General features: G+C 44.2%; 1 protein-coding gene across 4 annotated transcripts in view; it reads left to right on the top strand.

Annotated features, from left to right (window-relative positions):
* Positions 1-22,828, top strand: part of MAPK15 (mitogen-activated protein kinase 15) — a 269,713-nt gene that overhangs the window by 187,177 nt on the left and 59,708 nt on the right. For 3 of the 4 annotated variants that reach the window (XM_033933019.1, XM_033933021.1, XM_033933022.1), the window contains 2 exons: positions 406-511; positions 2,193-2,493. In XM_033933019.1, the coding sequence (XP_033788910.1) occupies positions 406-511; positions 2,193-2,493 (407 nt within the window). The remainder of the gene's footprint in view (positions 1-405; positions 512-2,192; positions 2,494-22,828) is intronic. The other variant, XM_033933020.1, reaches the window with a different exon arrangement.

Raw genomic sequence — 22,828 nt, 5'->3', positions numbered from 1 at the left:
TAAATCATTGTTTTTATAGTGCTCAGCTCTTGAATTTTGACTGAGATAGGTAAATTTTGCTTCAATTCTTTCCCTCCATCAAATGCTGTTTTTGTTTTGCTTTCCGCTTGTCATGATTTCCAATCATTTTATACCTATCAGACTATCCCATGGTGACTTTAAATTGAGACTCTCCCTTTCTGAAGCAATCTTAGGCAGCCATCTCTCTGTGACTTGCCAAGCTTCGTCCTATCAGCATAGCTTTTTTTACATAGAAGAAGGTTGTTCTGAGTAGCAGTAATGTGATGGAAATCTGTGTAAGGTAAGTGTTATGAGGGTTGGATAAAGTGTTAGTAGAACAAGTCTGAATAACAAATAATGAGAAGGTAGAATTAACAGTAAAAACACATTGTATCTTTGCTGTAGGTTCCACTACCCTTTAAGAGAGCCTGCCCTGGATTATGATGTTGTTCTTCCTGTTGACGATGATATCCAGCTTTCTGTAGCCGAATATCGTAATAAGCTTTATGAGGTAATTCTCTCAATCTTTTTCTCTGCACATTTACATTGAAACATGTTTATAAATTATAGAACAAGGTATCGTGATATAGAGTCACAAAGAGTAGAATTGGCAATAACATCAGAAAATATTTTTTTATGGAATAGCTGGTTGGTAGGTGCCTGGTTGGGGTGTTTTGTTTTGGTTTTTCTTTTCCAAAGCTGATGGAGAGAAAACCAGTAACAGAATAAAAAAAAAAAAAAGGCAACCTTGGAATAAAGAGAGAATCCCAAGCTAAAGAAGCATTAGGGAAGTTTGCATAGAACGTCAGTTAATCCCCCCCCCCCCAATGTGTAGTGATATGAGTAATAAGCAAAGGATGATTGTAGCCCAAAACAGCAGATCTATTTCTTCAGTGTTAACTTCTGTTCTTTCGAAAGAGAGTCTTATGAAATGGCACCATTTGATGTCTTTTTGTTCCATATAACTTGAAAACTGGCAAGGGTAGCAAAGTTTAGGGGGCAAGGGTGTAATTAGTTGGAAATCTGTATACAGTAGAATTGGGCTTCATTAGAATTTTAATTTGTTGTATTTTCTTAAAGGTATTTGGTGCAGAATTAACAGGTGATAAGCTGTACTACCGCAGAATGCTAGAATGAGATCCTGTTTGTAAATTCATTCTTTAATACCATGCCACTTTCACTGGGAAGGGAGGTACGTTTGGTAACCTGCGCAACTAGTGAATCCACCTTTGGGAGAACAAAAAGCTGGTTAAATGTTGCATCCATCGGATAGAGCTTTGAATTTTAGTCGGCTATCATCTGTTGCTTGTTTTCTAGTTCCTATAGCACAACCCTTGTTTGATTTTTGGGCAAAAGAGAGCCTGTTTTAGTTACACGCTTTCCTTCTACCCAGGAAAAGATACATTGAAACCCTCAGCTCAATGTGTGGCGGCGGCAGCGGCTAAGAAAGCAAATAGAATGTTAGGAATTATCAGGAAAGGAATGAAAAACAAAGATGAAAATGTTGTAATGCCTTTTTATCGCTCTATGGCATGGCTGCACATTGAATACTGAGTGCAGTTCCAGTCGCCGTATCTCAAAAACGATATAGTGGAATTAGAAAAAGTACAGAGAAGGGTGATGAAAATGATAAAAGGGATGGGACGACTTCCCTATAAGGAAAGGCTAAAGCGGCTAGGGGTGATATGATAAGAGGTCTATAAAATACTGAGTGGAGTAGAAAGGGTAGATGTGAATTGCTTGTTCATTCTTTCCATAGGGAGTATGCGATGAAACTACTAAGTAGTAGATTTAAAGCAAACTAGAGAAAATATTTCTTCACTCAATGGGAAATTAAACTCCAGAATTCATTGCCAGAGAATGTAGTGAAAGCAGTTAGCAGGATTTAAAAAAGGTTTTTATGATTTCCTAAAAGAGAAGTCCATAAGTCATTATTAAGATGGCTTGAGGAAATCCACTGCTTATTCCTAAGTTAAGCAGCATAAAATCTGTTTTGCTACTTGGGATCTTGATAGGTACTTGGGTTGGCTACTGTTGGAAACTGGATGCTGGGTTTGATGGACCTTCGGTCTGTCCCAGTATGGCAATTCTTATGTTACCTTTGCTTTTCACCTATAGCTTTCCATGTATATCTCTTCACTTAATCTATTTTATGATTGTATTTACCCATGCTGTTCTCATTCTTTTTTCAGATGATCCTAGAAAGAAAGACACACGTTCGTCGTCAGAAGCGTGAGGCCCAAAAGAGAGAGTCTACCTGTAGTACTGCAGTAGAGAAGTCGGAAGCAAAGGGATCAAACGCTTCAAGAGTTGCGCACAACAGAGGCAATCAGAAGGATGTAAAAGAGCCCAAGTCTCCCATTCCAAAAAACAATTCCAAAACAGAAGCAGTAGCTCAGCCTCCAAACAACAGCACACTCAGTGAGAAACTAGTCCAGAGTCCCAAAACCAACTTGCCAGTGTACAACCCAATAACACACACTGTCTCTCCAAGTATGTACAGCATGCACTGTGTCTGGGAGATATATACAATTTACTGTGTGCAATGTGCACTTCTTGCTTCCTAACACAACTGTCTTTCTACATGGCTCATAATTATCGCATATAAGCCTTCTACCTGAATAAACTCATGTAAAACCGCTCTGAGCTCTCCTGGGAGAATGGTATAGAAAACTGAATGAATAAATAAATAAACACTTTTGGCTGGAGAATATGACAAGTTATCTTTTAAACAATATAGAAACATAGAAAAAAGCAGCAGAAAAGGGCTATAGCCCTCCAAGTCTGCCCATTCCAAGTATCCCCTCCCCTGAATATACTCCCTTAAAGATCCCACGTGAGTATCCCATTTTCTCTTAAAATCCGTCACGCTGCTGGCCTTTATCACCTGGAGTGGGAGTCTGTTCCAATGATCCACTACTCTTTCGGTGAAGAAGTACTTCCTGGAGTCGCCATGAAACTTCCCTCCCCTGATCTTCAGCGGATGCCCTCTGGTGGTCGAGGGTCCCATGAGCCAGAAGATATCATCTTCTGACTCAATGCGTCCCGTGATGTACTTATATGTTTCAATCATATCTCCCCGTTCTCTTCTTTCCTCAAGTGAATACAGCCACAATTTTTTTAATCTTTCTTCATACGTGAGATCCTTGAGCCCCAAGACCATCCTGGTGGCCATTTGCTGAACCGTCTCGATCCTCAGCACGTCCTTTCAGTAGTGTGGTCTACAAAACTGAACACAGTACTCCAAGTGAGGCCTCACCATGGCTCTGTACAACGGCATCATAACTTCAGGTCTCCTGCTGACGAAACCTCTGCGGATACACCCCATCATTTGTCTTGCCCTGGAGGAAGCCTTCTCCACTTGATTGGCAACCTTCATGTCCTCACTAATGATCACCCCTAGGTCGCGTTCCGCCGTGGTCCTAACCAAGGTCTCACCATTTAGTACATAAGTTCTACGCGGGTTTCTCTTACCCAGGTGCATTATCTTGCATTTTTTAGCATTGAAGCCTAGCTGCCAAGTAGTTGACCATTGTTCCAGCAACATATGATGCTGAGGAAAAAAAAGTTTAAGAGTAGGTATAGGCTTACTGGCTTCTCTCATCCTGGAGAAAGATGACATAAGAACATATAAGTCTTTTTGATTGAAAATTCATGGCCAACCGTTGAGATATTTGGCCAGAAGTTATTTGGTTAGATTTGTTGTTGACATGAGTGGCAATAGATCCAGAGAGGATGCCTCTCTTTTCAAAGATCTTCTGGGCAACACCTTTCTCGAGAGATCACTCATGAGGTTACAGCACCCTGCTCAGTTTGTCCGCCAGGCCGTTCTGTTTCCCCATCTGGGGAAGCATACTGTTTCCCCAGTATGTGGTTCAGAGCACCATGCCATGGCTGGTGTCCCACTGCCACATCCCAACTGCTTCTTGATGCAAGGGGTAAGAACTCAAACTACTTTATTTGTTGACATTATACATGGCAGCTTGGGATTGGAGGTAATGTCCTATTGTGGATTAAGAACTGATTAAAAGATAGAAAACAGAGAGTAAGGTTAAATGGTCAGTGTTCTCAGTGGAGAAGAGTAGATAGTGAGGTTTCAAGTTTCCAAGTTTATTCTGTACTTAAAATACCGCTTAAGAGATAACTTTCAAAGCGGTTTACAATTTTTTTAAATGAGAAGAAGGAAAGGGAGTATTGTGGAATTGGAATGAAAAAAAAAGATAGTATGGGGAACTTACAAATTGAATCAGCACCACTGAAGGAAAGGCACCCATATCCCAAACAGTCAGTGAAGGACACCTAAGACTAATAACTTACAAAAAAAATATATGTTTTGAGTTTAACTTTGAAATCAAGGAGAGAACATTCCAAACACAGGTCTAATGGAAGCAAGTTCCATATTGTTGAGACAAATAGATTGACAGGTAGGAATTTGAAGATGGTGGCCTTGTGAAGAGAGATATAAGGGATGACCAGAATGTAGAATCTTAATAGCTTAAAGGAGGCCCGATAGATCACTGGAGACCAATGCTTATCTCAAAAGGCTCCCCAGTGGTCTGTGTTGAAACTGCTGCTTTTTAACATATTTATAAATGATCTAGAAATGGGAATAACTAGTAAGATAATTAAATTGTCTGTTGACATAAAGTTGTTAAATCACAAGAGGATTGTGAAAAATTACAAGAGAACCTTGCAAGACTGGGCATCAAAATGGCAGATGATGTTTAATGTGAGCAGATGCAAAGTGATACATGTGAGAAAAGGAACCTGAACTACAGCTACATGATGCAAGATTCCATATTAGAAACATAGAAACATAGAAGATGACGGCAGATAAGGGCCATAGCCCATCAGGTCTGCCCACTCTACTGACCCACCCCCAAGTCTACTATCCTAGGGATCCCACTCCTGGTGACAGGTTCCCTTGGCTTAACCCTCTAAGGGATCCCACATGGGCATCCCATTTGCTCTTAAATTCTTGCACACTGTTTGCCTCGATCACCTGCCCCGGGAGCTCGTTCCAAGGATCAACCACTCTCTCGGTAAAGAAATATTTCCTGGTGTCGCCATGAAATTTCCCGCCCTTGAGTTTGAGCAGATGCCCTCTTGTGGCTGAGGGCCCTTTGAGAAAGAGAATCTCTTCTTCCATCTCGATACGGCCGGTAATATACTTAAACGTCTCGATCATGTCTCCTCTCTCCCTACATTCCTCGAGTGAGTACAGCCGCAAATTTTTCAGCCTTTCCTCGTATGATAGATCCTTGAGCCCCGAGACCATCCTGGTGGCCATCCGTTGCACTGACTGTACTCTCAGCACATCTTTTCGGTAGTGTGGCCTCCAGAATTGCATACAGTATTCCAAATGAGGTCTCACCATGGTTCTGTATAATGGCATTATGACTTCAGGCTTCCGGGTGACGAAACCCCTGCGGATGCAACCTAACAACTGTCTTGCCTTAAATGAAGCCTTCTCCACATGATCAGCAGTTTTCATGTGTGCGCTGATGATCACTCCCAAGTCTTATTCTGTTAAAGTTCTAGCTAAGGTCTCACCATTCAAGGTGTAAGTTCTGCACGAATTTCTGCTGCCGAGGTGCATGATCTTGCATTTCTTAGCGTTGAAGCCCAGCTGCCAGGTCGAGGACCAAAGTTCCAACAAATGTAGGTCCTGTGTCATACTATCGGGTGAATTGCCGTCTCTCACTATATTGCATAGTTTGGCGTAGTCAGCGAATAACGTTATCTTACCTTGAAGCCCCTGAGTTTGGTCCCCTATGAATATGTTGAAAAGGAGCGGGCCCAAGACTGAGCCCTGCGGTACTCCACTGGTCACCTTCGATGTTTTAGAGAGGGTACCGTTAACTACCACCCTCTGAAGTCTGCCACTCAGCCAGTCATTGACATTACATTACAATACAGATTTCTATTCCGCCATTACCTTTCGGTTCAAAGCGGATTACCCATGTAGTTAGTGTTTCTCCCAGCCCCATTGATTTCATCCTGCTGGAAAAGGGGATAGAAGGGTATAAATAGAGGATTACTGCACAGGTCCTGGACCTGTTGGGCTGCCGCGTGAGCGGACTGCTGGGCATGATGGACCTCAGGTCTGACCCAGCAGAGGCATTGCTTATGTTCTTATGTTCTCAACAGCCTGCGATGTGGGACACTATCGAAAGCTTTGCTGAAGTCTAGGTATACGACGTCCACGGATTCTCCCAAGTCTAGCTGTTTTTTTACCCAGTCAAAGAAGCTGATGAGATTGGATTGGCAGGACCTACCCTTGGTGAACCCGTGTTGACTGGGATCCCGTAGATTCTCCTCATCCAAGATTGCATCTAATTTACGTTTGATTAGTGTTTCCATGAATTTGCATACTATTGATGTGAGACTCACCGGTCTGTAGTTTGCAGCCTCTGCCCTACAAACCTTTTTGTGCAGTGGAACGACATTAGCTGTTTTCCAGTCTATGGGGACTCTCCCCAAACTTAGGGAGAGATTGAAGAGTCCTGATAGCGGTTCTGCCAGGACATCATGCAACTCACTGAGCACCCTGGGGTGTAGATTGTCCGGTCCCATGGCTTTGTTCACCTTGAGTCTTGCCAGTTCGTAGTAGACGTCGCCAGGTGTGAACTCGAAATTCTGAAACGGGTCTTCCATGCTGGGCCTTGCCTGCAACTGCGGACCGTGTCCCGGTGCCTCGCAGGTGAAGACCGAGCAGAAGTATTCATTCAGTAGTTCTGCTTTATCGGAATCTGATTTTGCGCAGTTCCCATCTGGTTTTCTAAGGCGTACTATCCTGTCTGTGTTCTTTTTCCTATCACTAATATACCTGAAGAAGGATTTGTCCCCTTTCTTCATATTCTTTGCCAGAGTCTCTTCCACTCGAAGTTTAGCCTCCCTGACTGCCGTTTTGACCACTGCAGACCTCGCCCTATGTTCTAGTTTAGCTTCCCTAGTCTCTGTTCATTTGTAGGAAATAAATGCTTTTTTCTTCTCCTTGACAAGGTGCAAGATTTCTGCGTAGTACCATTGGGGTTTGTTGTTTCTCCGCCGTTTGTGTACTGATTTAATGTAGAGGCTTGTCGCTTCATGTATGGTAGATTTCAGGGATGACCACATAGCTTCCACTCATCGGTCGTAGCTTGGTTCTGCAGTGTCCGGTGGACGAAATCTCCCATGCGTTCAAAGTCAGTGCCTCGGAAGTTGAGTACTTTTGTTTTCGTGTTTGATCTAGGGAAACCTTTCCTGAGGTAGAACCACACCATGTCGTGGTCGCTGGAGGCTAGCGTATCTCCTACAGAGACCTTTGAGACGCTATCCCCGTTGGTGAGTACCAGGTCCAGGATTGCCTGGACTCTAGTGGGTTCCAATACCATTTGTTTGAGTCGTGCTCCCTTTATGGATGTTAACAGTCTCTTGCTGCCGCTGGTTGTTGCTGAGTATGAGTTCCAATCTGCGTCAGGCATGTTGAAGTCCCCTAGCAGAACATCGTCTCCCCGTAGAGTGATATTCTCTATGTCTTCAATTAATTTGGAGTCTTTGTCTTCCAGTTGTCTTGGAGGTCTATATACTACACCAAGATACAGGCATTTTTCCCTGCCTCTGGCCATGTTCACCCAGAGGGATTCCCTGGTGTACTTGACATCTGTGATTCTGGTAGTTCTGATGTCTTCTTTAATGTATAGTGCCACCCCTCCCCCTGACTTTCCCTCTCTGTCCTGACGAAATAAGTTGTATCCCGGTTTAGCCATATCCCACCCATGAGAGTCTGTGAACCAAGTTTTGGATATTGCCACCACGTCAAGGTCAGCATTCATTATTTCGGTCTCTAATTCTAGAATCTTATTGCCTAAACTATGTGCATTAACATACATAGCCCTCCATACCCCGTGATTGCTAAGTCCCTGTGGGGAGTTTCCCACCTGGGGTAGTGTGACTCCTAGAGAATTGTTTGCAATGGGGGCACTTACTTTGGACTTAGAATCGGAGTTTCGACTCACCTCGTCAGGATCGTTCCTTACTGCACTTGTATCTGAGTGGGTACCCTCCCCCAGGATAAAGATCTAGGTTTCATTGTTGAAAACATAAGAATTGCCATATTGGGACAGACTGAAGGTCCATCAAGTTCAGTATCCAACAGTGGCCAACTCGGGTCACAAATACCTGGCAAGATCACAAGGAGAAAAACAGATTTTATGTTGCTTATTCTAGGAATAAGCAGTGGATTTCTCTATCCTATCTTAATAATGGGTTTTGAACTTCTCTTTTAAAAAATTATTCAAACCTGTATTAAACCCTGCTAAGCTAACTGCTTTTACCACATTCTCCAGCAACAAATTCCAGAGTTTAATTACATGCTGAGTGAATATATAGAAATTACATTACATTAGTGATTTCTATTCCGCCAATACCTTGCGGTTCAAGGCGGATTACATAAGATTTATCTGGAGTTACAAGAATTGTAACTTTACATAAGAATTGTCATAGAAATTACATAGGAGTTATATAAGAATTGTCGGGAACTTGCAGCGATACATTTTGGGTAATTAGAAACAAGGGGTAGTGGGTGTGGTGAGTGGAGATTGGGAAGGAACTGTTGTGTTAAATAGGTTTTATGTATTTTTTGAAGAGTACGGATGTAGTCTGTGGTCGAGGACAGCAGATTGGTGATTTGTCTGTCTAGTTTTGCTGCTTTGGAGGCCATTAGATTGTCATATAGTTTTCTTCGTTTGACATTTTTGGTTGGTGTGTGAATAGTGAGTGGGTTCTCCTGTGTCTGGTTGAGGTGGATTGAGTTAGTCGGTTGTTCCAGTAGGTTGGGCTTTCTCCGTTAATAGCCTTGAAAAGTAGATAGTAGAATTTGAAGTATACTCTTGCTTGTATTGGAAGCCAGTGTGATTCATGGTATGCTTCTGTGATATGGTCATATTTTTTTAGTGAGTAGATGAGTCTTATGGCTGTATTTTGTATTGTTTGTAATTGTTTTATCATGGTCGCTGGGCATGGGAGGTATAGTATGTTGCAGTAGTCAATTAGGCCCAGGATAAGAGATTGTACAAGTTGGAATTGTTTCTTGTCGAAGAATTTTCGGATTTGTCTTAAGTTTCTCATAGTCGCGAATGATGCTTTTATTACTTTGTTGATTTGAGGTTGCATGGTGCAGCCTCTGTCAATCATTACACTAAGAAGTTTTAGTGTGGGTTGAATGGGGTATGAGATCGAGTTTATTGCTATGTTTGTTAAGGTTGGAGTTTTGCTGTTTTCTAGGAGGATGAAATTTGTTTTGTCAGGGTTGAGTTTTAGTTTGGGTTCAGTCATCCATGTTGCCACTGTTTCGAGTGTTTTGTGTATTGTGCCTGTTATGGTGGGCTCTGGGTGGTCGAAGGGGAGGATAATGGTGATGTCATCTGCGTAGCTGTATGAGGTTATGCCATGCTTGTCTAGACAGGAGCTGAGGGAAGCTATGTATAGGTTGAATAGTGTGGGAGATAGAGGTGATCCCTGGGGAATTCCTCAAGGTTTGGAACATGGTTCTGATTTTTCTTTAATTGTTTTAACCCTGTAGGTTCTGAATTGTAGGAAGCCTTTAAACCATGAGAGAACCTTGCCTGAGATTCCTATGGAGTCTAGCGTTTGTAGGAGGATGTTATGGTCTACCAGATCGAAGGCTGCAGAGAGGTCTAGTTGTATGAGTATGATTTTCTTGCCTGTACTGAGATGTTATCTAGCTGTGTCCATTAGTGTTCCTAGTAGAAATAAATAGAAATAAAACGAATAGAAAAAAGGTAATACCTTTTTATTGGACTTAGTGCACTGTTTGATTAGCTTTTGTAAGTAACCCTTTTTCTGTTACCTTCAAAAGCTAATTAAACAATTCTCTAAGTTTATCCAATTCAGTGAGGATCAAGATGGCTGCTGACTGACTAAGCTGAGCATCATGCACTGGTGAGCTCGCTATTTACCTTTTGACTGCTGCTCAATTTTCCCCAAGATGCCCAAACGGAGAGATCGAAGCACAGCTGGGGCCTCACAGAGCTCCGGTGTACCCAGAATGGGCAATATAGAGAAGCTGATCCGCCGCATGCAAAGTTCCCTGCAGCCGGAGGTTGTCCCGTTAGAGACGCCCCGAACAGGCGGAACGGAGGCGATCTCTCTGGGACTTGAGACTACACTAAGCCCCAACACGAGGGCTCCGCCCCCACACCCTAAGGTTACCAGCTCCCCGTCCTACTCTGGAGGCCGTTGACAATCATGGAGAGAGCAGGGATTCAGACTCTCTACATTTGCAAGAGAGTCTGTATGTAGAAACTGAGGAGTCAACACCAGAGGGGAACGCACAGATCCAGGAGAGTGTTCAACAGGGAGAACCATCAACAGGAGAAGTGCTTGCAGCTCACTTTTTTCATCTTCAAAGACCCCGTGAGGTAACACTAGAAGCTATCTGGGACCTGGTTGCTAATATTCCCAATTTGTTAAAACCTCAATTAAATCAAATAGAAGAGAAAATAAAAGTTCATGATAAGAATATTCAAGATTTGAAATTGGAAACAATAGAGTTTGTCAGCATTAACCAAGAGTCATCTAAGACCAAACAAATCTATGAAACACTAATTAAAGATAACACTAATCTTAGGAGGAAGTTAGAGTCTTTGGAAAACTTTTCCCGTGGTAATAATCTAAGATTGGTGAATTTTACTAAGGTCTTAATGATTACTCCTCGGGAGATGCTGAAAAGATATATGGAAACAACAACAAGAGGTTATGCAGGAAAACTTGGATGTGTCCACTTTACTGGAATCCTCGAATAGTAAGAACATAAGAACATAAGCAGTGCCTCTGCCGGGTCAGACCACAGGTCCATCCTGCCCAGCAGTCCGCTCCCGCGGCGGCCCAAACAGGTCAAGACCTGTCTAATCATCAGAAGGGGCTCCCTTGCCACCTTGGTTTCCCATTTAAGTCCTACCTTCCTATCGAAGTCCTAGCCCTCCGGTCTTGCACATGCACGACCTGGTTGGTTTAATACTCATTACCTGGTTAACTTCCTATACTTGTGTTACATCCCAGCACCTCTCTCAGTATCCCACGATCCCTTTATCCCTCAGAAATCCGTCCAATCCCTGTTTGAATCCCTGTACCGTAGTTACGTTACGTTAGATAGATTGTGAGCCCTCCGGGACAGATAGGGAAAATGCTTGAGTACCTGATTGTAAAAACCGCTTAGATAACCTTGATAGGCGGTATATAAAATCCTAATAAACTATAAACTATAGTCTGCCTGATCACTTCCTCCGGTAGCGCATTCCAAGTGTCCACGACCCTTTGGGTGAAAAAAAACTTCCTTGCATTTGTTTTGAACCTATCTCCCTTCAGTTTCTCAGAATGCCCCCTCGTATTTGCTGTCCCCTTCAGTCTGAAGAATCTGTCCCTATCCACCCTCTCTATGCCCCTCATGATCTTGAAGGTCTCTATCATATCTCCCCTGAGCCTCCTTTTCTCCAGAGAGAAGAGCCCCAGCCTATCTAGCCTCTCGGCGTATGAGCAGTGTTCCAGCCCTCTTACCATTTTCGTTGCTCTCCTTTGGACTCTCTCAAGTACCGCCATGTCCTTCTTGAGGTGCGGCAACCAATACTGAACGCAGTATTCTAGATGTGGACGCACCATCGCTCGATACAATGGCATGATGACTTCCCGTGTTCTGGTTACTATGCCCTTCTTTATGATTCCCAGCATCCTGTTGGCTTTTTTCGAGGTTGCTGCGCACTGTGCAGATGCAGTGAAAAGGCAGTGCCGGCAACTTTACTGTTAACAGTGGCTTTGGCCCCTGATAAAAATTGGTTATTGAGACTTTTCTTTAAAATAAACAGAAATAATTCCTAGGAATGCAGATACAAATGTATCCAGATTTTGCCAGAGACACCCAGAGACGTCGAAAAGAATTTCTATTATTAAAGCCGGGGGTGTTGGCCTTAGGGGCAACTTTTTATTTACGTCATCCATGCAAATGTATAGTGTATAGTGTATTATTCTTCTCAGAAATATGTTTTCTTTGAACCTCTCCAGCTGACGGCCTTTCTGTCATTGTCTCGCCTGGAAAAAAAAAAAGATAAGACCTAGCCCTAGATTAGATGTTTTTGGGGGGGGGAACCTTGAGTTCAGCTTAGATCAGTTATAGCATTCTTTTAGATACTTTTTGTTATTAAATCGCCCTTGTTACATCTAGATCCTCATTAGCATTCAGACTTATTGGGGTGGGTCAGTAGAGTGGGCAAACTTGATGGACTATAGCCCTTTTCTGCCGTCATCTTTCTATGTTTCTATGTTTCTAATTGTGGACTTCAGTTTAAAATTTAAGTAATTTGATGTAGTTCTTGAGTCTAATTGGAAAATATGGATATGTATTATTTTTTATATTCTTGATTTAAATATGATGTATATGATGTATATGGTTATATATCCTCAACTTAAATTTTACTTTCTGTACAAGTTTATACTTGATAAATAAATAAATAAAAAATCAGGCATTACCTTTATTCTTTTTATTTCTATAAATTACACAGGTCAACACATGATTTTCATCAGAGTTAATGTTGAGTGCGTTTTATAGTATTTTTCATGCTGATTTCAAATCTGTGATTAGTTTTTCACTAGCATGTCACATTTTTGTAATGAGGCTCATTATATATAATTATAAATGTTAATTGTGGTAAGCAAATTAATGGAAATGCTTTTAAAACAGAGCATGGTCAAGTTTCTGAAATCCTTTGGATTACAGGACCAGAGGCAACATGGATGCACTAGAGGTAGGTTTTGTCAGACAAATCTGATCAATTTCTTTGCCTGAGTGACCAGAGAATTAGATAGAGGATGTGCACTACATGTGGTGTATTTAGATTTTAGCAAAGCTTTTGACAGTGTTCCACACAGACATCTAATAAATAACCTAAGTGCCCTTGGGATGGGTCCCAAAGTGACAGGCTGGGTCAGGAACTGGTTGAGTGGAAGGCGAGAGAGGGTAGTGATCAGTGGAGATCGCTCTGAGGAAAGAGATGTTACCAATGGTATGCCTTAGAGGAAACAGTGCAGGTTAGGGGTGAAGAATTTATGTGCACGACGGAAGAGCGGGACTTGGGTGTGATTCTATGTGATGATCTTAAGGTGGCCAAACAGGTTGAAAAGGTGACGGCGAAAGCTAGAAGGATGCTAGGTTGCATAGGGAGAGGTATGGCCAGTAGGAAAAAGGAGGTATTGATGCCTCTGTATAAGACTCTGGTGAGACCTCATTTAGAATATTGTGTACAATTCTGGAGGCCGCACCTTCAAAAATATATAAAAAGGATGGAGTCGGTCCAGAGGAAGGCTACTAAAATGGTGTGTGGTCTTTGTGATAAGGTGTATGGGGACAGACTTAAAGATCTCAATCTGTATACTTTGGAGGAAAGGCGAGAGAGGGGAGATATGATAGAGACGTTTAAATACTTATGTAATATAAATGTGCATGAGTTGCATCTCTTTCATTTAAAAGGAAACTCTGCAATGAGAGGGCATAAGATGAAGTTAAGAGGTGATAGGCTCCGGAGTAATCTGAGGAAATACTTTTTTATGAATAGGGTGGTAGATGCATGGAACAGTCTTCCGGAAGAGGTGAGGGAAACAGAGACTGTGTCTGAATTCAAGAGGACCTGGGATAGGCACATGGGTGGGCAGACTAGATGGCCCATTTGGCCTTTATCTGCCATCATGCTTCTATGTTTCTAGGTGTCATTGTTGAAGACACTCTCAGCTCAATGTGTGGTAGCAGCTAAGAAAGCAAATAGAATGTTAGGAATTATCAGGAAATAAAGACAAAAATGTTATGCCTTTGTATTGCTCTATGGTGCAGCCTCACCTCAAATACTGTGTGCAATTCTGGTCACCGCATCTCAAGAAAGATATAATGGATTAGAAAATGTACAGAGAAAGGCGATGAAAATGGTAAAAAGGATGGGACGACTTCTACATGAGGAAAGGGTAGGAGAATAGACAGCTCAGTGGAGATATGACAGAGGTTTATAAAATACTTAATGGAGTAGGTCAGGTAGATGTAAGTCTCTTGTTTACTCTTTCCAAAAATGCTAGGACTAGGGGGCATGCGATGAGGCTACTAAGTAGTAGATTTAAAACAAATAAGAGAAACTATTTCTTCATTCATTCTGTAATTAAACTCTGGAATTCATTGAACATAAGAACTCTGAAAAAACCAAATTCTTCCTGGCAAGTCCAAACGACAAAATCAAAGATTCCACAATCTCCTTAAATGGTCATGTCTTTCCTATCACAGATTCCATAAAAATTCTGGGAGTGAAACTAGACCGCAACCTCACCCTTGAATCTCACACCGACTTACTGGTCAGAAAAGGCTTCTCCGCCTTATGGAAACTGAGAACCATCAGAAAGTACTTCGATGAAATCTCTTTCCGACTGCTGGTACAGTCATACATCCTAAGCCTACTCGACTACTACAACATTATCTACCTGGGGTCCTTAAAAAAAAAACATTCAAAGACTCCGCATCATCCAAAACTCGGCAATCCGACTGATCTTTGGGCTGAAAAAATGGGAACACATATCTCCCTACTACCAAAAACTCCACTGGCTACCCATGGAAGCAAGAATCCAATTCAAGTTTGCCTGTATCTGTTTCAAATCCATTCTTGGTATGGCCCCCTTATACCTGGTTCCCCATTTCTCCTTAAACTGCCCTTCTAGACCCACCCGCAGAGCCCACCTCTTCAACCACCCAACTCTAAAGGCCTGCCGATACAAAAGTCACCTAAACAGAACACTTGCCTTCCAAGCAGGTCATCTGAATGACTGGCTGAGCAGAATTATCTCGCACTCCTCATCCTACCTAAACTTCAGGAAATTATTAAAAACTAGCCTATTCAACCAAACTATAACCTAGCCCTCTCTCCCTCCCCTGCTCCCTAAGTTCTCTTTCCCTACCCTTCACCCTGCCCACCTTATTTTTGTCCCTCATATTTCGCCCATTCCCCGCACACGCATATTTATTGTATCTGTATTCGCTGACTGTAACATCTCGCTGATTGATCTGCCCTTCTCTGTTGTAAACCGTATTCGCTGATTCTTTGTTGTATCTGTATTCACCGATTGTAACTATTCGCGTATCTGTATCTGTATCTGTATCTGTATTCACTGATTGTAACTATTCGCTGATTGTCCAACCCTTCTTTATTGTAAACCGCCTCAAACTACTACGGCTTTGGCGGTATATAAGAAATAAAATAATAATAATAACATAAGAATTGCCGCTGCTGGGTCACACCAGTGGTCCATCCTGCCCAGCAGTCCGCTCACGCAGCGGCCCTCAGGTCAAAGACCAGTGCTCTAAATGAGTCCAGCCTCACCTGCTTACCTTCCAGTTTAGCAGGAACTTGTCCAACTTTGTCTTGAAACCCTGGAGGGTGTTTTCCCCTATAACAGACTCTGGAAGAGTGTTCCAGTTTTCCACCACTCTGGGTGAAGAAGAATTTCCTTATGTTTGTACGGAATCTATCCCCTTTCAACTTTAGAGAGTGCCCTCTCATTCTCCCTACCTTGGAGAGGGTGAACAGTCTGTCTTAATTTACTAAGTCTATTCCCTTCAGTATTTTGAATGTTTTGATCACTGCAGACAGCTCGAAAGAGCCTGGAAAAAACAGAACCACGAACAAACCAAAGTAGAATGGAGAAGCCTAATCAAACAATACAAGCTCAAAATCAAGGAAAAACAAAAAGCCTACTACTCCATACTAGTTGGCACCGAAACCCCTGACACTAAAATACTCTTCAATCTAGTAAAGAATCTCACTAATACCAAACCTCTCTTAGCCACACAAGGAAACCACCCACCATCAGCCTCCCAACTAGCAGACCACTACAAGTGCAAGATCACCACAATCAGATCCACCTTCAATAACTCAACTTGATGAGATAATAACAAACCCCACAATGGAAGAAGCCACAGCAGCCAACAGGACATGGTCCAATTTCCCACCAGTCCAATGGACCAACATGGACCGACTACAAAAAATACAGCAAAGCATCATGCGATCTGAATAACTGTCCCTCATATCTCCTAGCAAACACTACCCCTAAATTCAGAGCGAACCTCATGCAATGGATACAATTCACTCTCATGGAAGGTCAATTCCCACCAGCACTAGGAGAGATCATAATCACCCCTCTATTGAAAGATCCCACAGGCCCAATAGACAACCCCTCCAACTATAGACCCATCGCCTCAATCCCACTGTACCTTAAACTGATAGAAGGTCCAGTCGCACAATACCTCACCAACTACCTTGAAGACCATAACTTACTTCACCCCTCTCAGTCAGGAATCAGAACCAACCATAGTACAGAGACACTACTAGCAACTCTACTAGATACAGCTAGACAGCATCTTAGCAAAGGAAGAAGGATGTTGATAATCCAACTCGATCTCTCTGCTGCATTTGACCTGGTAGATCACACCATAATACTTCAAATACTAGACGCTATAGGGATCTCAGGCGGAGTATACAACTGGTTCCAAGGATTCCTCAAAACAAGATCATACAGAGTAAAATCAAATGATCTAAAATCAGACCCCTGGTCTAACCCCTGTGGAGTACCACAGGGCTCACCATTGTCACCCATGCTCTTCAACCTCTTCATATCCTCCCTCGGTACCACTCTAGATACTCTAAACATTACATCATTCGGCTACCCAGATTACATAACCATACTCCTCCCCTTCGACACCCAAGACCCCACCTCAACAGGCAACCTGAAAAAAACACTGGAAGCAGTAGAAAAATGGATGTTAGACCACAAACTAAAGCTAAACTCGGACAAAACAAAATTTCTACTTCTTGAAAAAGACAAAACCCCATCCATAACAGAATTAGAATTAAATGTCACCAAATACCCCATACAATCTTCTTTAAAAACCCTTGGAGTATCGATAGATAGATGCTGCACAATGCAGGATCAAATCAACATAACTACGAAAAAAGCATTTTTCACCATGCGCAACCTAAGAAAAATAAGAAAATTCTTTGACAAAGAGCATTACAGGATCATAGTCCAATCCCTTGTCTTGGGACTATTGGACTACTGCAATATCCTCTACCTACCATGCCCCACAAACCTGATAAAACAACTACAGACCATTCAAAACACTGCTCTCAGACTGATCTACTCACTCGGAAAATTTGACCATATCACCAATGCCTACCTAGACTCCCACTGGCTACCAATAAGAGCCCGAGTTCAATTTAAATTCTACTGTCTACTATTCAAAGCAATAAACGGAACTGCACCTATCTACCTAAACAACCGCCTAATCCAAAACCTCACATCCAGACTACGGAGAACCCAGACCCCATTCTCCTACCCACCACTCAAGGGATCTCAGCGCAAGAAGATGTATGACGCCCTCCTAGCAACGCAGGCAGCGAAACTTGACCCCACTATCTCCAACCTGCTAACAGCAACAAGAGACTTTAAATCATTTCGAAAAGATCTCAAAACTCTGCTATTCAAAAAATCTTTAGAGTCCTCTTAACTCTCTTTATCTTTAGAGCTCTCCTTCCCTTCCCCACAACCTCTCCGATGTCTCCCTCCCCTCTTACTATCTTTCCCAATTACCCCTCAAAGCCTCTAGTATGCATCCAACCTATTTTGTAATCTCCTGGAAATGTCCAGCCATCTTCTTACGTAATCCGCTTTGAATTGCAAGGTATAGGCGGAATAGAAGTCATTAATGTAATGTAATGTAATCAAGTCCCTCTGTCTCCTCTTTTCAAGGGAGAAGAGGCCCAGTTTCTCCAATCTCTCACTGTACTGCAACTCCTCCAGCCCCTTAACCATTTTAGTCACTCTTCTCTGGACCCTTTCAAGTAGTACCGTGTCCTTCTTCGTGTACAGCGAACTGGTCCTTCAGTACTTCTCTGTTGTAATTCCTGCTTCTCACGTTGTTCGTCCCCATATGGATCATCACCGTCATATCTTCTTCTTCCACACTGTTGATGATCCTGTTGATGCGACTCACTAAGTCTTCTACCTTGGCTCCTGGTAGGCAGGTCACCAGTTGATCCAGTCTTCCTCCTATGAGGAAGTTGCTATGAGGGAAATGGTGGGGAGAAAGCTCAGAAACATCTTTAGGATGGAGACTGTGGAAAGCACCTGGACCCTATTCAGGGACACCCTGCAAGAAGCACAGAGAATGTACGTCCCCAATTTCAGGAAAGGCTGCAAGAACAAGCGATCAAAAGACCCGGTTTGGATGTCAATAGAAGTAAAGAGGGCGATAAAGTACAAAAAAGTATCCTTCCGGAGATGGAAAAAGGATCCAACAGAGGAAAATCACCAGGCGCACAGGAAATGCCAAAAGGAATGCCACCGGGAGGTTAGAAAAGCAAAGGGGAAATACGAAGAGGGGCTGGCCAAGGAGGCGAAAAACTTCAAGGCATTCTTCAGTTACGTAAAGGGGAAGCGACCAGCGAGAGAGGAAGTGGGGCCGTTGGACAATGGGGACAGGAAGGGAGTGGTTAAGGAGGATAAAGAGGTAGCTGAGAGGTTGAACACGTTCTTCTCGTCGGTTTTCACGAGCGAAGACACATCTAATATACCGGACTCAGAAGAGCTCATGAGTGGGGAACAGGCTGAGAAACTAGAGCACATAGAGGTAAGTAAGGAGGATGCCCTCAAACAGATAGACAGGTTAAAATGTGGCAAATCACCGGGCCCGGACGGGATCCACCCAAGGGTTCTGAAGGAACTAAGACAGGAAATAGCGGGCACAATCCAGCATGTTTGCAACCTATCCTTGAAAACTGGTGAGGTACCAGAGGACTGGAAATTGGCAAATGTCACACCCATCTTCAAGAAGGGATCGAGGGGTGACCCCGGGAACTACAGGCCGGTGAGCCTAACTTCAATTATAGGGAAGATGGTGGAAGCTATGATCAAGGACGCCATTTGCGAGCACATCGAGAGGAATGGCCTACTGAGAACAAGCCAGCATGGATTCTGCAAGGGAAGGTCGTGCCTAACGAACCTTCTGTACTTCTTTGAGGGAATAAGCAGTCGGGTGGACAATGGGGAGCCCATAGACATCATTTACCTCGATTTTCAGAAGGCTTTCGACAAGGTGCCACATGAAAGGCTACTTAAGAAGCTGTGGAACCACGGGGTGGGAGGGGATGTGCACAGATGGATCAAGCACTGGTTGTCGGGTAGACTTCAGAGGGTTGGAGTAAAGGGTCAATTTTCTGACTGGCGGGGAGTCACGAGCGGTGTGCCACAGGGATCGGTGCTGGGGCCGTTGCTTTTTAACATATTCATAAATGACCTGGAAAAGGAGGCAAAGTGTGAGGTTATAAAATTCGCAGACGATACCAAACTGTGCGGCAGAGTTAGGACCAGGGAGGAGTGTGAGGACCTACAAAGGGACCTGGACAAGCTGGAAGACTGGGCAAACAAATGGCAAATGCGCTTCAACGTGGACAAATGCAAGGTCATGCATATAGGGAAAAAGAACCCGTTGTTCAGCTACAAATTGGGGGGGGTATTGTTGGGAGACAGCAGACTCGAGAGAGACTTGGGTGTGTTGGTGGATGCATCACTGAAGCCATCTGCACAGTGCGCAGCAGCCTCGAAAAAAGCCAACAGGATGCTGGGCATCATAAAGAAGGGCATAACAACCAGAACACGGGAAGTCATCATGCCATTGTATCGAGCGATGGTGCGTCCGCATCTGGAATACTGCGTTCAGTATTGGTCGCCACACCTCAAGAAGGACATGACGGTACTTGAGAGAGTCCAAAGGAGAGCAACGAGAATGGTAAGAGGGCTGGAACACTGCTCATACGCCGAGAGGCTGGAAAGGCTGGGGCTCTTCTCTCTGGAGAAAAGGAGGCTCAGGGGAGATATGATAGAGACCTTCAAGATCATGAGGGGCATAGAGAGGGTGGATAGGGACAGATTCTTCAGACTAAAGGGGACAGCAAATACAAGGGGGCATTCTGAGAAACTTAAGGGAGATATGTTCAAAACAAATGCAAGGAAGTTTTTTTTCACCCAGAGGGTCGTGGACACTTGGAATGCACTACCAGAGGAAGTGATCAAGCAGAGTACGGTCCAAGGATTCAAACAGGGATTGGACAGATTCCTGACGGATAAAGGGATCGTGGGATACTGAGGGAGGAGCTGGGATGTAACACAAGTATAGAATGTTAACCAGGTAATGAGTATAAACCAACCAGGTCGTGCATGTGCAAGACTGGAGGGCTAGGACTTCGATAGGAAGGCAGGACTTAAACGAGATACCAAGGTGGCAAGGGAGCCCCTTCTAGTGATTCAGACAGGTCGTGACCTGTTTGGGCTGCCGCGGGAGCGGACTGCTGGGCAGGATGGACCTATGGTCTGACCGGCAGAGGCACTGCTTATGTTTTTATGTTCCTGCTATGTGGCTGTCGACTTGTCTGATGATGGAGTCCCCCATGACAATTGCTGTCCTCTCTATCTTCTCTTGATTTTTCAGCCGCTGGTCCGTGTCCCTGGTGTATGTCCATCTCTCCAGCCGTAGGTCCGTGTCCTTCGTTCCCATCCATTTTCTCTCATCCTGGCATTGGCTTGCACTGGACTCATCTTCTTGTGGGTCCCCTCCGCTATTTCCAGATTTCACTGCTATGTCACCCATTTCTTCCTGGTGGTTGTCTGTTGGGTGGTCCACACTCTGTAGGTGTATCTCGTCAGTTCCACTGTTGCTGGTGATTTTCCATGGCCTCCCTGTATGCCTCCTCTATGAACTTTTCCAGTTCTTGGACTTCTTCCTCAATGGTGTCCTCTGTCTTGATGTTCTCTGCATCTCCGTCTTTCTCCTCCGCTGCTTGAAATTCTCTGCATCACTGTCTTCCTCCTCCAAAGCTTGAAGTGCCTCCAGTTCCAGAATTCTGCCCTACAAGAGTCTGACTTGTTTCTTCAGGCTCTCAAGTTCTCCGCATCGAGTGCATACGTAAGACCTCCTCCCAGAGGGGAGGTAGTCATGCATACGGCAGACAGTGCAAAAAACTGGGTAGCTCAACATCTTGCTCCTGTCTGCTGCTTCAATTGCTGCCTGCTTGCCGATCTGCTGTGGATGTCTTCTGTGGCTGTCCTCTGTGCCCGCTGTGGCTGTCCTCTGCACCTGCTGTGTCCTCTGCATCTGCCTAGTTGTGTGTCCTCTTCGCCTGCCTGGTTGTATGTCCTCTGCGCCTGCTGTGTCCTCTGTGTCTGCCTGGTTGTGTGTCCTCTGTGCCTGCTGTGTCCTCTGCGCCTGATTGGTTATGTGTCCTCTGAGCCTGCTGTGTCCGCCGGGCTGTGTGTCCTCTGCGCCTTCCTGGTTGTGTGTCCTCTGCGCCTGCTGTGTCCTCTGTGTCTGCCTGGTTGGGTATCCTCTGCGCCTGCTGTGTCCTCTGTGCCTGCCTGGCTGTTTGTCCTCTGCGCCTGCCTGGTTATGTGTCCTCTGAGCCTGCTGTGTCCGCCTAGCTGTATGTCCTCTGTGTCTACTGGCTGTGTGTCCTCTGCGCCTGCCTGGTTGGATGTCCGCTGTGTCCTCTGTGCCTGATTGTGTCCTGTGCGCCTGCTGTGTCCTCTGTGTCTGCCTGGTTGTGTGTCCTCTGTGTCTGATTGTGTCCTCTGCGCCTGCTGTGGTCTCCTGCTCTCCTTTAAAGGTGGCTCATCCCTTCTCAAGGCCATTCGCAAAGCGCTCTCATTAAGGCGAGCGCCTTTGACGCTCACCTTCGATGCGCGCCGAATGGCTGAGCATCGTTGGCCCCTCCCTTTTTAAGGAGGAGCTTCGATTGTCAGGGGTGGGCAGAGCTAACTCGCCGATTCCCCTAGTCTCTTGCCTCTTCTTTCCCCTTTCCAAACTCCGATTGACTCGCTCCCGTTCACTTTTCTGCTTTCGCTTCCTTCTCTCTGTACTGCTCTCTCCTGCTTGCCTTGCCAAGCTTCGATTTACTCTGCTTGTTGGCCCCTCCCCTTTTAAGGGGGAGCTTCGATGGTCGACGTCGGGGGTGGGCAGAGCTAACTCTCGCCGATTCCCCTGGTCTTCTGCCTCTTCTCTCCCCTTTCCAAACTCCGATTGACTCCCTCCCGTTCGCTTTTCTGCTTTCGCTTCCTTCTCTCTGTACTGCTCTCTGGAGAATGTTGTAAAAGCAGTTGGCTTAGCAGGGTTTAAAAAAGATTTGGATAATTTCCTAAAAGAGAAGTCCACAAGCCATTATTAAGGTGGATGTGGGGAACTTCACTGCTTATTCCTAGGATATGGAGTATAAAATATGTTTTATTCCTTGGGATCTTGCCAGATACTTGTGACTTGGTTTAGCCACTGTTGCAAATAGGATACTGGGCTTGATGGACCTGTGGTCTCTCCCAGTATGGCAGCTCATATGTTCAGGGCTTCAAAAAAGGTTTAGATAGGTTCCTAGAGGATAAAGGGATTGAGGGATACAAATAGGAGTTGAGCTAGGTTATAGAAATAGTTGGGGACTACTGCACAGGTGATAGGCCTGAGGGGCCGCCGCGGGAGCGGACCGCTGGGCAGACCTCTGGTCTGACCCAGCGGAGGCAAATTCTTATGTTCTTAGGTATTGAAGTATTACTTTGGGCAAGAATAGTGGAAGATGGACATAGAAACATAGAATATGACGGCAGAAAAGGGCCCACGGCCCAACAAGTCTGCCCACTCAAATAACCCTCCCCTCTAAGTTCTTCTTTGAAGTAAGCCCACGTGTTGATCCCATTTGATCTTAAAATCAGT

The sequence above is a fragment of the Geotrypetes seraphini genome, chromosome 2 (genome assembly GCF_902459505.1).
Source record: "Geotrypetes seraphini chromosome 2, aGeoSer1.1, whole genome shotgun sequence".
In the NCBI taxonomy this organism is placed as follows: domain Eukaryota; kingdom Metazoa; phylum Chordata; class Amphibia; order Gymnophiona; family Dermophiidae; genus Geotrypetes; species Geotrypetes seraphini.
This window is presented reverse-complemented; position numbering and strand designations above follow the sequence as displayed.